The sequence below is a fragment of the Antennarius striatus genome, chromosome 5 (assembly GCF_040054535.1).
Source record: "Antennarius striatus isolate MH-2024 chromosome 5, ASM4005453v1, whole genome shotgun sequence".
NCBI lineage: Eukaryota > Metazoa > Chordata > Actinopteri > Lophiiformes > Antennariidae > Antennarius > Antennarius striatus.
Window position 1 is genome coordinate 25,890,787 of NC_090780.1, and position 15,391 is coordinate 25,906,177.

Here is a 15,391-nt window from a genome sequence, read left to right on the forward strand (position 1 = left end):
GATGCCTCCGTTACCCACAATGCATCTCTACAATGTAGATGGCTGGGTTGTCATGTTCAGATACAACAAACACAGATGTGTTTCATTTTCTTTAGTTTTTATATGCCTGATAAATTAAAACATGTTAAATGGATTGTTGTTGTGTTTTATTTGTAGTTTTTGGACAGAAAAAATTCTTCCGTCCAGAAACAAAACAAACATATAATAAAATACGTAAAACTACTGATCTCTCTAGAGCAGCAGGAAGACGTTTAACACATAAAAGGAGATTCTGGGCAATAAAAATGGATTTTTCACGAAATTTAACTTTAGATCAGAAAACTCACAGTATTCACCAAGCAACACCAACACCTGCACCTGCACCCTCTACCGGAAGCCACAAAAAACGACTTCCGGTTACTCAGAATTCGTCTCTAAACATTTATAAAACATTAGGGAACACGTCATCAGGTAAACACAACCGGGTAAGTAAATAAACACCGGAGACATACCTGAAGGAGGGAGGAAATCCACGGGTAAACAGGTGAAGACCAGAGCAATCGATCCCAGACGAGCGGATCCAGAACACACAGTCGATCATTGATCACAGATCACGTCTAACAATGAAACATGAAATGAAGAATTAGTGAGAGAATTTTTAGCGTAATAACTTTTGTTTCAACCCTTTGTAAACATATCAGCAGTTTTTAATGTTTGAACTCATCGTAAAAAGAATTGTTTCTAATGACCACGTGATCGTTCTACAGCTCATCAGTGTCAACCTGAGTCTCATCGGAATCATCTTGACTCGTCATTTTGGAAATGACAGCAGGTTTCACAGTTCCCTGATTGACTTCCTGTTTCCTGTTTCAGCTTCCTGTCCTTACGTCACTACTGAGCTGCTTCCATCTCCATCATCAGGGTCACTCAGAGCATCGCTGGCTCCTCCCACTAATTGATCTCATTGGTCCTCCTCTGACTCATTAATTATTCATCTGCTCTCCATCTCCTCCATCTCAGTCAAACCTCCATCACTGCTGCTGAGACGGAGACAGAGATGAGGACAGGAAGACGGACGTCTGGTTTAAGAACTGGAGACCGCCCACCATCAACCAACGCCCCCCCCCCCCCCGCCATCACCTGTCAATGACCCCCCCAGTGACCCTTCAGTGCACACGATTGGTTGACTTTCATTCATGTTCTCTTCCAGGCTGGTGTTGAGGATAAATTCAGTCTCACATCTGAAGGTTTCTGTCGGGTTGTGGGTTCGGATCCGAACCGAACCGGACCCCTGAACCTGAAGGGGAAGGAAGCATCAGTTCATCTGCTGGAGGCCCGGTCCCTGTTGGGCTGGCCTGCACTGCCCCCCTGTGGTCATACCTGAGGAACACGGCTGTAAGTGGAGTTTGTGGCTAAAGAGGAATAAAGCTGGTCTTTGTTTTTTACATTTGAATTTAGATCAAGCTGATTTAATCAAACAGGACGGTGAGACGGTTCTGATCCACTCAAACGATAATATGAGAGAAATAAATTATAAATTGGTTAGTTCACAACTGACGGACACTCAACTCATTTTCACCATTTGTTTTACATCTACCAAAAATTTCTACACTTTAAATCAGAATTGATGATGTGACAAATGTTTTTTAATATGAATTTTTACATAGTTTTGAAATCCAGGTTTACTTGAAGAAAAAGTTTAGTTTTTACTCACTGGAGACAAGAAAAAAAAACAGAACTTCTTAGAATTTCTTTTCTGATCGTCCCGGTTTTAAAACGCCGTTAACGGCGATGAGGTTCGAATCTCAACTTCCTAGAAAAAAGACCAAGAAGAGTACTGAGAAAAAAAGAATTTCAATACATTTTTTGAACATCTTTCATCTTTTAATATGAAAACGAACTCAGTTAAAGGACAAAATGACTTGACAACAATGGAAATGAGGCATTTGTACGACAAATAATCTGCATAATAATCAGATGAACAAAGTGAAGCTAGAAGCAGAACGTTTCCCTTCGGGTGGTCGAGTCCAAACCAGAATAAAAACCAAACGGTGGGATTTGATCACGAAGCATGAATAAATTAACTCTCAGCACTATTAGTGTTGAAAATACGACGGTTTGAAAGAAAGAAATTTAAAAATCATCCAGCTGGTCTGTATTATCGGGATTACAACCGAGTTAATTCATTTAATGCATTGAATCCAACAACATGAGAATACAGCAGGACAGCGGGTCTGGTTTTAGATAAAAAGAGAATCCCGTGATTTTTGATCGTTTAAAACAAGAGTTTTAAAATCCTGGTTCAGGAGCTGGAACAAACTTTAAAAACCAAACCGGACATCAAAGCCATCATCATGTGGAATCACAGAACACGTTTATCGGGACACGTGTTGTCATGTCTAAACATCGTGACCCCCCACCCCCAAATGGAATGTTTTAGGTTTAATTCTCGAATAAAACATCTTGGACAAACTTCAAACTCCAGATACCAAAAGATTCCTCTGCAGGTGACTGGGGGGGGGGGGTTGAGCTGAATCCAGCTCGTAACCGCGGCAACAAAAACATCCCTACTAACAATAAAGTCACCGCTTCAGCCGGGTTCTGAACAGGTGCTGAGCTGTTTGGGACGGAACCCGTTCCTACAACTCAAACACTTCCTGGTTCTTTCCGGTGACTCAGGGGTCTGGCTCTGGGGGCGGAGGGGGGGTCGAACGGGCCGACCCCCCAGAACCTGGAGGAGTCAACGAGTCACCGAGGGCGGAGCAAACATCTCACACACACACAAAACACAACGGGTTTTCTTCCTGCATGCAACAAAACGCTGTAAAACCAAAGTGGAATGGTTCCGCTGGTCAGACCAGGATGGGACGGATCGGGACGGGACCCTCCACGTCACTGCAGTCTCATCCGGCGAGTGCCAGCAGAGGCCCCCGGGGGTCCGCTCCGCTTGTACCAGCGGGTGTTTTTAGGAAAGGTCCCGGTTCGGCCCAGACGGGCCGGAACCGTAACGATAAAGACGGGATTTAGTGTTTACGAGTTTCGTAGTAACGTTTAACGGTAAAGTCCCTCCAACACGTCTGGACATGTGACAACCGGGTCAAGGGGGCGGGGCGGCGGCGGGGGGGTGTAGTGTACGTTCCTTTTTCAGTTACGACGATAAAATGCGTTCTAGTAAAAAAAAAGCGTCGGCGGGTTCAGTTAGTGTCGCCGACGATCACGATGACCATGTGTTCCTCGTCCAGATTACCCACAGTCCTTTTGGCCGCCTGGAGGTACTGCTGCGAGAACTCCCCGGGGGGGAAGGCGTACAGCATCGCCCCGGGACCCGCTTCCTTCCCGGCGGATAGGCTCACCACGCCGGCCGCTTCCTTGTTACGTAAGTACGTCACCAGGTGGCGCAGCAGACGCACCTGCAGCCCCGCCTCGGGGGTGGGGGCCTGGCGGTCCACGGGCCCCTGGATGGCCAGGAGGATGGCGAAGCCGTCGGGGCGCCCCAGCTTGATGCGGCGCGACACCTCGTCCAGGCGGGTCTGGTCCATGCGGAGCCTCTGGGCGATCTTCAGCTGGTTCTTGGGGGTGTCCTTCATCACGGCACCGAAGAACGCCGCCCCCCCCTCCAGCAGGTACAGGTCCGTGGGGAAGCTGCTGTTCTTCAGGGCGAAGAAGCCGCTCCATGTTTTGGGGAGGGAGGCGCGGGCGAACTCGGACAGCGTCCCCGGGGACGAGGAGGTGTCCGTGTGGACGGCGGGCGCGGCGGCGGCCTCGCTGTTCCGGTGGTGGTTGTTCAGGCGCTCCACGGACGCCCTCTTCCCGTGGTGGCGGCCGGACGGCGGGTCTTCATCGTTGGGGGCGGGGTGGCGTCCCGCCGCGGCGCTGTCGGGGGAGTGATCCCTGGGCTCCGTGGTGGAGTCGGGGGCTCGGACCCGGGCTCGATCCGGACTGGCGTCGGGCGAGGCCACGCCCCCGGGACCCCGGATCCTCGACCTCCCCCGTTCCTTCTCCTTGTCCCGCTCCTCCGCCGGCCTCTCGGGGGGGGTGGGACTCCTGCTCTTCCTCCGGTTCCTCCGCTCCTCCCGCTCCTTCAGCCACTTCTCCCGGCTCCGGCTGCGACTCCTCCTCCCGCTCCTCCCAAACGCCTCAACCCCCCCCGCCGCCCTCCTCTCCAGGCGGGTGGGGCTGGAGGGGGCGAAGTCTCTCTCCAGCAGGGCCCTGTCCCGGTCCCGCTGGGACAGGAGGCTGTGCGGGGGGGGCGAGGGGCGGTCCCTGACTCCCCTCAGCTCCCTCTCCAGGCTGCGGTGGCGGCTGTAGGTCTCCCCCAGGAGCTCGTAGTGGGACAGGGGGGCGACGGGCGGCTGGTAGCCCGGGGGGAACGGGCGAGACGGACTCTCCTCCACTTTAGCGAAGTCCACCCGGAGGCGCCGCTCCGGACCCCCCAGGGGGAAGCCCCTCATCTGGGTGCAGGCGGCCTGGGCGGCGTCCAGACTCTCGTACTGGATGTAGGCGAAGTTGTCCCCCTTCACGTAGTCGATGTTCCGGATGCTCCCGAAGCGGTCGAACTCGCGGGCGAGGGCGGCGAGGGAGTTCCCGGGCCCCAGCCCCCCCACCCACAGCCGGGTGGTGGGGTTGGCCTTGCCGTAGCCGATCTTGATGGGGTTGCCGCCGATCAGCCGCCCCTGCATGGCCACTTTGGCCCGATGGGCCATGTCCAGGTTCTGGAACTTGACGAAGGCGTAGGCCCCCCCCTGACCGCGCGCCGGCCGTTTGATCACCACGTCCTCGATCATGCCGTACTTGTCGAACCCCCTCCTTAGCTCCGCCTCCGTCACGTTCCCGTCCAGGTTGCCGATGAACAGGTTGCTGGTCGCCCGCTGGTCGTCCTCCGGCTTCAGGTCCTCCACCACCGGCATGGGGGGGAATCCGTAGGGGCGCCCCCTCTCGTCCAGCATCCCATAATAATCCAACAGCCTCTCCCGCTCTCGGCTGAGCCCCAGGGTCTCCAGGGCGTAATGCCGGGCTCGGAGGTCCCTGATGTTGCTGACGCCCGGCCCCGTTGGGGGGGAGAGGGAGCGCTGCCTGTAGGGGTAGGGCGGGTGCAGGGGCAGGTAGCCCACATCCGGGGGGGTGACGCTGCGCCTCCGGACGTACATGGGCTCGATCTTCAGCTGCCGCTCCCCCAGGACCAACCGGGAGGACTTGGCGTGCCGGGCCTCCTTGGCGTCCTCCGGGTGCCGGAAGTTGACGTAGGCGATCCGGCCCAGCTCGGGGGTGTGGGACAGCTTCACGCTCACGTCCCCGAACTTCTTGAACTCGTGGAACAGAGAATCCTCCACGTCCTCGTCCGACACCTGCGAGCCCAGGTTGCTGATCAGCAGAGTCTTGTACTCCAGGGTCCCCGGCCGGGCGGCGGGCAGCTCTGCCGCGGCGGTGCGCAGCGGGGGGCGGCCGAGCAGGCTCAGCTCGTGCCGGTGGTGGAGCTCCAGGGCGGCCGCCCGCTCCTCCCGCAGCCGCGGCTTCTCCCGCTCCCTGCTGCGGCTCCGGCGGTGGTAGCCCCGGCTGTCCGCCAGCAGCAGCGCCAGCGGCGGCGGCGGCGTCGGCAGCTCCTCCCTCCGGGCGCCTTCCCGCTCCCGCTCCCGCTCCCGGATCCGCTTGGCGATGGCCCTGGACGGACTCGCCTCCCTCCCGGCCTGCCGCTTCATGTTCAGCCGAGGATGGAGCTCAAACTTTTCGCTGCCCGCAAACGGGAATCCGGCCTGAGGAGCGACTACCGGCGGCGTTAGCGGAGAGAAGGACGCGGGCGGGAGCTCCGGGGGAAGATGGCGGCCGGAACGACCGATAAACGCTGAGCCACAAGACGGAATAAAAGCAGAAACTCGTTTGGAAACATGTCAGCATCGGAGGACCGACATCTGCGCCGCCATCTTGGACAATAGGAATGTGCGCTTTCCCCTGGGGGGAGGAGCCTACGATGACGTCTGACGTAGGACGTTACGTCGTGACGTCAGGTTTCAAATGCAGGACTTGAAAACGAATACTTTAAAGAAAGGATTCTTTCTTTAAATGTTTAGTTTTTGTGTGTGGAACAGATAATTATATAAAATTGTTTTTGAAAATATTTAAAAACTTCTATTTTTGGCCCTAGTTTGTTTTGTATTTAGCTGTGTTTTTAGTTTGTAGAGCAAAAAAGAACCTGCATACAAATTACAATGAACTCCTGTCGACAATGAAAACTTTTATGGATGAAATTAAATAAAATCACCCATTTAAATGCAGCAATTACAATAAAATTAATGCAGATAAAGAACTGAGGTTCTTCCAGTAGAACACAGAAGCGTAGTGTCTGCTCTACAGCAGCAGGGGGCAGTAGAGGGTCACCGAGTCTGACTTCCGGTTCACGCCTGACGGTAGTTTTTATTGAATGTTTATGCACACAACTAAAATGACATTTAAACCCATATAGAACTGAATTAGTTTAGATATTTATTATTATCTTCTTCCTGTTTGTTTGCTCCTTCTTGGTTTATTTTATTCTTCATTCTTCTATTATTAAAGTATTTCTTTTGAGTTTTGTGTTGAGAACTCTCCAAAAAATGTCGCTCAAACTATGTGGTCGATTTCCCAGAAGTAATTTTTAAACTTAAACGTCCCATTGGAGAACACCTTTAAATGAAATGCTCAACTCGTGGACATTTTCATATTTTAATGAAAAATTAGAACAGTACAGCGGTAACAAACGCCTCTGCCTCACGGCGGATTTACAAGCTTTCGTTTCCTGCAGCTGAACAGATGACGGCTGTGAGACAGTCGTGTCCAACTGTCCTTCAACTCGAGTCCATTCTCTTGTTTCGTGTGTCGGATCGACACCTGATGGTTCCGGCGCTGCTTGAAAGAGGAGTTCACTTCATGTTCTACAGAAACCGTCTCGAATACCAACCAGAATCCAGAAACACAGAGAGGAATAAAAACTAATAAAACAAAGAAACAGAAATGAAATAAGGCAAACTAAAAAAAACAATAAATATCTAAATATTGATCAGAATCTGTTCAGATCCTTTCAGGTTTGACTGATTGTATATTTTCAGACTCGCCTTAAAACAGATTCTTCTAATATTGATGTAGACAGACGTCTTACCCACCCCCCAAAAAATAGACCACATCCATTCAGTCGTGTCTGACATCTTGTATAAATGGTGTTCCAGTCTTTCATTTGAACTACAAAAACCGTTTGATTGTAAGAGAATCCTTTGAGACGAGTCTGAAGCGTGAAACTTGGGAAAGCTGTGAGAATTCCGGTGGATCGGCTGCCTCAGGGCCAATCAGCAAAAAAATCTTGAAATGTCACAAATAACAAAAATTCCAGGTTTGACACTGGATGTTTTCAGCTGTAAACTGAATTGAATGAGTAAACTGGAGGTCAGGAATGAGAGTCGAGGGTCTGGACGTCTCCGCAGGATGTTGTTAATGGACGGTGTCTTCATACGATACCTACACACCAATATTACGTATGCTAACGGTTAGCTGGCGCTAACTAAACAGCATTATAATGAAGGGAATAAGACATTCTGAGTGCTGTGAGTTTGGTCCGTTTTCTTCCCACACCACTAGGGGGCAGTGTGCCCTGATGGGAGGAGCCAAAACTGTTGGTTCTTCTGACATACGTGATGGCGTGGCGGTATCGTATGAAGCGTTTCAGCTCGCCCCGAGTCCTCTGTCGCTATGCTAATTAGCTCCCCAGATGGATTCCTCCCAGAACTCCACTGGTCCTGGTTGAACATGTGTTTACAGTAACATCTACATTAACCCGAAATAAACCAATCAGACTCCTCCTCCTCCCAGTTAGCAGTCTGGCCCCATTCAGGTCCGACGTGGTGCGACGTTGTGATTGGTCCGCGCTCCGGCTACAGGTCTGTCCGTACTCTGGCGGCTGCCGGAGCGTACTTTGGCATCAGCTCGGAGATTTTACGGATGAAGTCGGACTTTTCGGCGCAGCCTTTGCAGGACTCGCCCCACTCCTCCAGGATCTTCTTCAGGTCCTTCACCTTGAGCTTCTTCAGGTCCACGGTGGACAGGTCCAGCTGCTTGTCTGCAGGGGACAGACGAGAACCGATGAGACCACATTTATGTGTCTTTGTCCCCTACTCCTACCGCAGTGTAGGTGTGAACTGATCCCCTGCAGGGGGCAGTAGAGCTGCGTTTGGACAAGCGATCGGATTCTATTACATGAGAATAAGACAGGAAGAGACGACAAATCCAGCAGCTCAGACTCTACAGAGAACGTTTGATGTTATTTGAGGAGAAAGAATCTCGAGAAACGATGATGAGAGGGTGAACGGGTTGAGGTTCGAATCTCATCCGGTCATGTGACCCCTGAAGCCCAGAGAGCTGCTTTAAAGCCACTAGATTAGCTAAAAAAAATCATTTGCTGTTGTCAAATGTAGACATAGAACTTATTTATTCATAAATTAATTTTCCATCAAATTCCTTATTTCCAATTGTTTTTGTTGTTTTATAGAAGTAAACAACTGTAGACATGTTTGAGTGTCGCTAAAGCTAAAATATTAGCGTCAAAATTGCTGCACAGAAAGCTGTTTTTCTCCGTTTTTTGGATCAAGAACGAGTTTTTGATGGAACCAGCTGATGTTCTCCTGCCAATAACTAAAGAACCCAAAACCCTGATGACAGGAGAGAGTCTAGACGTTCTTCTGATGGCTTCACTGTGGAGCCACTGGACTGAAGGATCAGCGAAAACGCTCCAGAATCCATCTGGCTGAGTCAACGACTAACAAAGAAGGCGGGTGTTCTCATCTCTGCTCCCATCTAGTGGTCAGGTGGAGGTATGACCACGTCTAGAGGGTCAGTCCGGTGAGAATGTCTTAAAACTAGTCTTCACTCTTCATTCTGGACTAGATGTAACCTGAGCCACACATGGAACCAAAGCGTCGCCTCAAACTAAGGAAACCCCTCCAGCTGAACTTCCTCCTCACCGTATCTCAGCTCGCAGATCTGACTGTCCTTCTTCTTCAGCTTCTCGCAGATCTTCTCCACTGGCACGTGGTAGCTGAGCGGCGTCGACACCTCTTTGCTGATCTTGGTGGCCGCATCGATCGTCGCCCCGATGTAGTAACACTGAACCAGAGAGAGAAACCACACCTGGTTAGCAAACAGGAGACGTCGTGTGGAGCTGGTGGATCAGTCAGATTTAGCCCCGCCCTGGAAGGTCTCTGAGACCACGCCCTCTTTCGCCACATCGTCTCCAGAGGTGAGAGTTCACGTTTTCACACGTCTGACATCTGTCCAGTTTGTCTAGCATGGTTAGCTTCACAGCTAGCAGCTCAAAGTTCAGTGACGGGTCGTCTGGGTTCTAACCTGAACGTTTGGAAGCACTGCTTCAAGTGATTTCACAAATTACATTAATTTATGGAAGAAAAAACATTTTACTAAACTTAAACTTAAAATATCTTGTAATTTATGAACTGATTAACTTGTTTTTTATCCCGTGAATCTTCTCCTAAATTCAGAAAATGAGACAGGCTTGACATAGACAGGTTAACATCAATCAGACGTTTTACTTTGCGGTTTTGATAGAGGCGTAATGAACAGAACTATTTGAAGCGGCGCGGCTGTCAGAACTCATGTCCACTCACAAAGCGGTTCTCTTTGCCTTTAGCATCCTTGCAGCTTTCCATGAGCGCCTTCTCGACGTTGTCGCTCTTGAAATCGACATTATTGTCTTTGAGCGACTGGTACAGCTTCCCCAGGAAGGTCACACACACTGAAACGAGAGAGCACCGCAGGAGTGTGAAGGGAGGTGAAACCTGATGCCGGTGAGCTTTGATCACAATCACAATAATTAATTGATCCCTGAGGGAAATCTAGGATTCACCAGGAGCTCTGAGCGAGACGGAGAAGGAAAAACAACAAGTTTAGAACTAGAACTAAAACAATACATGTAGAAATAATGAAGACTTTTGCGTAATACACTTAAATAGAGTCATTTACATATATAATATATGCAGTAGACAGAAAGAATGTCAGGTCTGAAACTATCTATCTACAATCAATCCATCTATCCATCTATCTAAAGCAGAGTAGAGAGTAGAGTAGAACTTTATTGATCCCTTAGGCAGGTTCTATCTGGGAAATTAACTGAAGTATCTATCAGATGTCTATCTATGTGTCTGTCTAATGTAGATATCTATCAATCATAGATAGATAGATAGCTAGATAGAATTTTGTCACTTTTTTTACCTGAAATCTTGTCTTACCTGATTGGTCGACAGACAGGAAGTGACCCTGTCTATTTCAATCACCAGTAAATGTTTTATTTACATCAAGAATGCAAAATGTTAAAGTCATGTGATCATTTGATTATGTTTTGTTAGACATCGGGTGATAAAATTAAAGAAATAAAACTACCTGATGGATTCTGTCAGCTCTAGAACCCTCTAGAACTCAGTAGAACCCTCTAGAACCGGTACTTATGTAACCTGTGACGGCTTGTCTCTGCCCCGTCTCCCTACTAGTCAGCAGCAGGTCTGCCCTAGTAACTAGTGGTTACACTAGTGACTAGTAGTAGCAGAAGTAACTAGCAGCTGTATATGAACACATTAGCATCTTTAAGACCGTTTTCTCCACCTGACGCTAACCTAACGCTAGCTAGCCGTTGAGCTAACGCTAGCCGCCGGGCTAACGCCGGAGCTGGAGCCAGCCTACCTTCACACTCCCCGTCCCTCAGGGCCCCGGCGGGTCCGGGCACCAGGGCCAGCGCCAGGGCCACCGACAGTCCGCTCAGGGTCAACATTCCGGCCGCCGTCTGTGTCTTCAACCGCCGACAGCCGCAGGACAGACGCCGGTATGGAACCACCGAGACTCACCGCGCTGGGCTTTCCGGTGTGACGTAGGGGGGCTGCCGCCACCTCATTGGTCGATAATTCAGAGTCTTCCTGAAGTCCAACACGCAGTGTACTCTGATTGGTCGACAAGGGAACGCTCCCCGAACTACATCCAGTTGGCGCCATCTGATTGGGCCACATCCGTCCCGTTGACTTTTTATTATATTTGCATGAAAATACTTGTTTTACATCGTTATAAGATTGAACAAGCAGGAAATTAATAATTAAAAAATGAAGGATATAAATGAAGAGAGTAAATTAAATTAAATGAAGTATGACTTGTGGCGAAAATAAAGTTAATTCAATTTATAGAGCAGATTACCCACAAAGTAAAGGTTTATATCTGTTTGTTTTTTTTGATTAAAATCTATATTAGAACCAAACTGTGTACACCGACTGGCTTTAATCCCGCACTAATGTCTGATTGCTGATATTAATATCTGCTATCATTCCGTGGGAGATGAGAGAACATGTGAACCCATAACCTTCTACGAATAACAGGCCTTCTAATATTGTTTAAGAGCTGAAATAAAAAGCATTTCATCTCAAGAAAATGGTCTCCAGATCAGCTCTGCTGTCTAGTTCAGAGGCGGTTGGTCTGAAAATACCACAGACACCAGAGCTTCTTCTGAAATGCAAGACAGGTTTATTTATAGACGTGAACTCAAACATAGTTTAAACAGGAAAAAAAGAGAGCGATAGAAGCAGTAAAACTAGAATAAAATGAAAATACTTTTTGATTTGTGTAATTTAACGTGATTTAATGTAGAGTAAAGAGTAGAGTAGAACTTTATTGATCCCTTAAGGAGGTTCCATCAGGGAAATTGTACGTCACACTACACACAGCACAGTGAGTACACAAAACACAGAAAAAGCACACAAACAGCAAAAGCACATAGAAAGTAGTACCAACACCAAATAGAAAATAGAAAGAGTAATAAATAACCCACCAAGTATATACAAATACGAAGACACAAATAGGATAGGAATAAAAAGGCATAAATAAATAGGCCTAGTTGGGCATAGGTAGAGTGAAGTGTCTATAGCGTTTGCATTGTTTTTGGTGTATTAATTATATTAATGTAATAAATTTAATGCGATTTAAGTTTTAATTTAATTAAATTTAGCGGGATATCTTTCTGCTTTAAATATTTACCACCTCTGGGGCCTGGGGGTTATTTTTACGCTCACTCGTCTAAATAAAGTGTGTGTCTCCGCCGGTAGAGGGCTGTTATATAAGAGTGACGTCATCCGGCGCAACGCTTCCGGGTCCAGACCCGAGTAGACACGAAACCCGGATCACAAGCTCGTCTCCTCAGCAGCAGACGCGTCCAGCTTGTTCGTTCTACCGGAGAGAAACGGAACGCTCACCGTTTCCACCGTCAACACGGTGACGTCACACTGTTTTTTTCCTCCCTGGTGACGTCACTGCCGCCGTGTTGTTGCAGAGTCACTGCGGACGGATCGACTGTAAACAAGGACGACGGAAGCTCGACTCGTCCCGTCCGCTCGGTCCGGTCCGGTCCGGTCCCACCGTCACCCCCAGCGGAAGCCGCCTTCTTCACGCGGTCCGGCGGAGGATTCAGGTCGAGGGTTCGAATCCCGTTCGGTGGTCCGGAGGCGCTAACGGGGAGCTAGCCCTTCGAGCTAACAGCAGCTCGCTAGCCTAGCCTAGCCTAGCAGCGGCTGGCTAGCCTCGCTGGCTCGGCTCGTCACCGTCCGGGGGAGGGGGCAGCTGGCTGGAAAGGACCCTTTATGCCCCTGGAACGTCTCATTTACCCCCACCAGGAAACCCTAAACCGTGAGTTCAAGCATCGAGCGTTAACGATGACGGACAGCTAGTTAGCATAGCAGCGAGCAGCGCGTTACCGTTAGCTGTAAACAGCTAACGGCTGCTAAGCTGCGACCCTGGAGCTAATGCTAACAACTTAACGTTAAAACACGAATAAGAGTTTATTATTGAACGTGTCTGGCATCCCGTGGGTCACGTGATGCGCGGAGTGGGCAGTGGTGAGTCCACGCGGTGATGTCACGTGTGTTTACTGACGTCAGCAGGTGTATCAGTACTTCCTTATCAGTCTGACAAATAATCAATACAAATGATAATCTAATCAACGCAGTTCAAAACTAGGAAACTGCTGTGAAGATTAAATTCACTGTAAATTCTCAAAAGGCGGTCGACGTGTCGGATGACTAACTGTCGGTTGTGTCGGTTGCAGCTGGGTGGCTGGTCCCAGAGGCCTCCTCCCAGCATGGAGGCAGGAGGGAAGGACTGCGAGGAGGACACGCTGCAGACGGCCTTCAAGAAGCTGAGGGTCGATGCCGAGAGGTGAGTGATGGCCGTCGTACCCCGGGTCCGAGACAGGAACCCCGGGTCCGAGACAGAACCCCCGGTCCGAGACAGAACCCCTGGCTGCTTCCTTCCTGAAGTCGCGCTTTCAAAGCTGAAACACTTGAATCTGAAGCGCTACCCGTGTTTGCTAGACAGTCCTACTCAGTGTTTGACGGACGAACTCATCCGGTTCTGTCCTCCTCCAGTTTGCCCGGCGCCACCGCTGGTGTGTCCGATGCTCCCAGAGGACCATCATGGACGTGTCTCGACGGCGGCGCAGCGAAGCCCAAACTCGGCTGCCCCAAGGACAACTGGCACGGGTGGGTGGACGTATCGCGGGCACAGGAGGGTCCTGATGAGGTTTTGCTGCGTAGCTTTGATTTCTCATCAACTCTTCTCTTTCCTTCTGTCTTCAGCTGCATGAGGAAATCTTCCCGGGGCGTTTCCAGATCCCAGCGTCGTCGCAGGTCCAAGTCCCCCATCCTCCACCCTCCAAAGTTCACCTACTGTAGCAGCACGGCGGCGCCTGCGCTGACCCCTAGTGGTTGCCTGAAGCAACAACGCCTGGCTGTGTCCGAGTCCGTCGAGCCTCTTTCCACCGCCGACGGACCCGCCCCGGGTCAGACAGACCCTTCGTCGGCGCTTGCCTTTGGATCGTGTGCCGCGTACAAGTCACACATCGACACGGTTTCCTCTCAAGAGATCCCGGCTGGTGCAACACCCGCCAAGCCGGATGGGGGGGGCTCTGGAGACGCGCCGTCAAGCAGTTTGGGTGGCCCGGGTAGAAGCGCCTGTGACCGAGCAGAGTTCGGGACGTTGGGACCGACAGAAACCCCCGACTTCCGAGCTCTGTCGGAACAGGGCTCAGGAGACGGCCCCCACGCTCCCTGCTGCTGCGCCTGGAGGAAGCGCTCCGACACCCAGGACGACAGCTGGCAGGTGCCCGAATGTCAGTGCCCGTCCAATCAGCAGGACTGGACGGGCGTGGAGGTGTACTCCTTCACCGGGCTCCGGAACGTGATCTCGGAGTGCGAGGCGAGCCCCCCGGGCCAGGACAACGCCCCCAGAACTAACGCAGCCCCGCCCCCGTCATCGCTGTCGTCGGGCTCCCCCCGCTCCTGCTCGGAGCAGGCGCGGGCGTACGTCGATGACGTCACCATAGAGGACCTTTCGGGTTACATGGAGTATTACCTGTACATCCCCAAGAAGATGTCGCACATGGCCGAGATGATGTACACCTAAAGGAAGGTTCCGACGGTCGTTCAAGTGGAGGAGGGGTTCCTGTGGGGGGGTGAAGGGGGGTCAGAGGGTAAATGAACGGGTCAGGCCTTCAACTGGTTCAACCCGTCTCCTCACAGCTGATCGCCCCCCCCGCCCTCGATTGTGCTACGTTTAATTTTCAGTTCATGAATGAAGTTGCCAAAGCTCTCGGTGGGAGGGGGGACCCGACGGGAGACCTGCGCCGGCGGGTGTCCGTGGGGCCGTGGATTTCATTTCACTGAATAAACAGACAAATGTGTTTGTTGTGTCGCTTCTTTTTGAACTCTTTACCTTTAGAATTCAAATAAAACGGTAAAATCACCGACGTGAGTCTGATCATACGAAACATTCAATCAGACTCACCGTCTGCCTCTCAGAACAACAGTCCTTTAATTTTGTCTAAAGTAACTTCTGCCTCATGAGCTCTTTTCACACCTTTAAGGATTACAAAATTAGATTTTCATTCTTTAGCCTCACTGCTTTTTCCGGTTATGTGGGTCACGGCTTGCTTGACCCTTATTTGCGTGTCCCGACAGGATCAGTCCTCGGTGTCCAGTCTCTCCGCCTCAGAAAAGTCTGTCTTGAAGATGCTCTCCCTGCAACAACGTTGCTTTAGCTACAAGGGGGACCAGTGAGCCCCCTGAACCCATAACAGCACCTGAAGACCAGGATGACATCCAACACGCTGTCTCGTTCTTGTCAGGAGCTCCCGAAAGGAAGAACACGAAGCACTTTGAGCTTGAAGAAGAAAGACCTCAAATCCTTCTGACCCGGACCATGAGCCCCCTGGAACCAGACCCCTACGACCATGAGCCCCCTGGAACCAGACCCCTACGACCATGAACCCCCTGGAACCAGACCCCTACGACCATGAACCCCCTGGAACCAGACCCCTACGACCATGAACCCCCTGGACCCAGACCCCTACGAC

At 50.7% G+C, this 15,391-nt stretch overlaps 3 protein-coding genes across 3 annotated transcripts; 1 reads left to right on the top strand and 2 right to left on the bottom strand.

Annotated features, from left to right (window-relative positions):
• Positions 1-1,783: 1,783 nt before the first annotated feature.
• rbm15b (RNA binding motif protein 15B) lies at positions 1,784-6,433 on the bottom strand. Its single transcript, XM_068314942.1, has one exon. It carries the CDS (start codon positions 5,673-5,675, stop codon positions 3,174-3,176), a length of 2,502 nt encoding a protein of 833 aa, XP_068171043.1. The 5' UTR covers positions 5,676-6,433; the 3' UTR covers positions 1,784-3,173.
• Positions 6,434-6,662: 229 nt separating this feature from the next.
• On the bottom strand, positions 6,663-10,961 carry manf (mesencephalic astrocyte-derived neurotrophic factor). The gene is made up of 4 exons (XM_068315048.1): positions 10,690-10,961; positions 9,621-9,748; positions 8,961-9,102; positions 6,663-8,059 (listed from the first exon to the last, which is right to left on the bottom strand). The coding sequence occupies exons 1-4, from the start codon at positions 10,775-10,777 to the stop codon at positions 7,875-7,877; spliced, it is 543 nt and encodes a 180-aa protein (XP_068171149.1). The 5' UTR covers positions 10,778-10,961; the 3' UTR covers positions 6,663-7,874.
• Positions 10,962-12,120: 1,159 nt separating this feature from the next.
• Positions 12,121-14,719, top strand: oser1 (oxidative stress responsive serine-rich 1). The gene is made up of 4 exons (XM_068315260.1): positions 12,121-12,669; positions 13,088-13,197; positions 13,407-13,520; positions 13,617-14,719. Exons 2-4 carry the CDS (start codon positions 13,121-13,123, stop codon positions 14,440-14,442), a joined length of 1,017 nt encoding a protein of 338 aa, XP_068171361.1. The 5' UTR covers positions 12,121-12,669; positions 13,088-13,120; the 3' UTR covers positions 14,443-14,719.
• The last annotated feature ends 672 nt before the right edge of the window (positions 14,720-15,391 follow it).

Coding starts and splice junctions, on each gene's coding strand:
- rbm15b (XM_068314942.1), bottom strand. CDS start 5,675: ATGAAGCGGCAGGCCGGGAGGGAGGCGAGTCCGTCCAGGGCCATCGCC.
- manf (XM_068315048.1), bottom strand. CDS start 10,777: ATGTTGACCCTGAGCGGACTGTCGGTGGCCCTGGCGCTGGCCCTGGTG. Junction 9,749..10,689: donor GAGGGACGGGGAGTGTGAAG/GTAGGCTGGCTC, acceptor CTCTCGTTTCAG/TGTGTGTGACCTTCCTGGGG. Junction 9,103..9,620: donor AAGGCAAAGAGAACCGCTTT/GTGAGTGGACAT, acceptor TCTCTGGTTCAG/TGTTACTACATCGGGGCGAC.
- oser1 (XM_068315260.1), top strand. CDS start 13,121: ATGGAGGCAGGAGGGAAGGACTGCGAGGAGGACACGCTGCAGACGGCC. Junction 13,198..13,406: donor CTGAGGGTCGATGCCGAGAG/GTGAGTGATGGC, acceptor GTCCTCCTCCAG/TTTGCCCGGCGCCACCGCTG. Junction 13,521..13,616: donor CCCAAGGACAACTGGCACGG/GTGGGTGGACGT, acceptor TTCTGTCTTCAG/CTGCATGAGGAAATCTTCCC.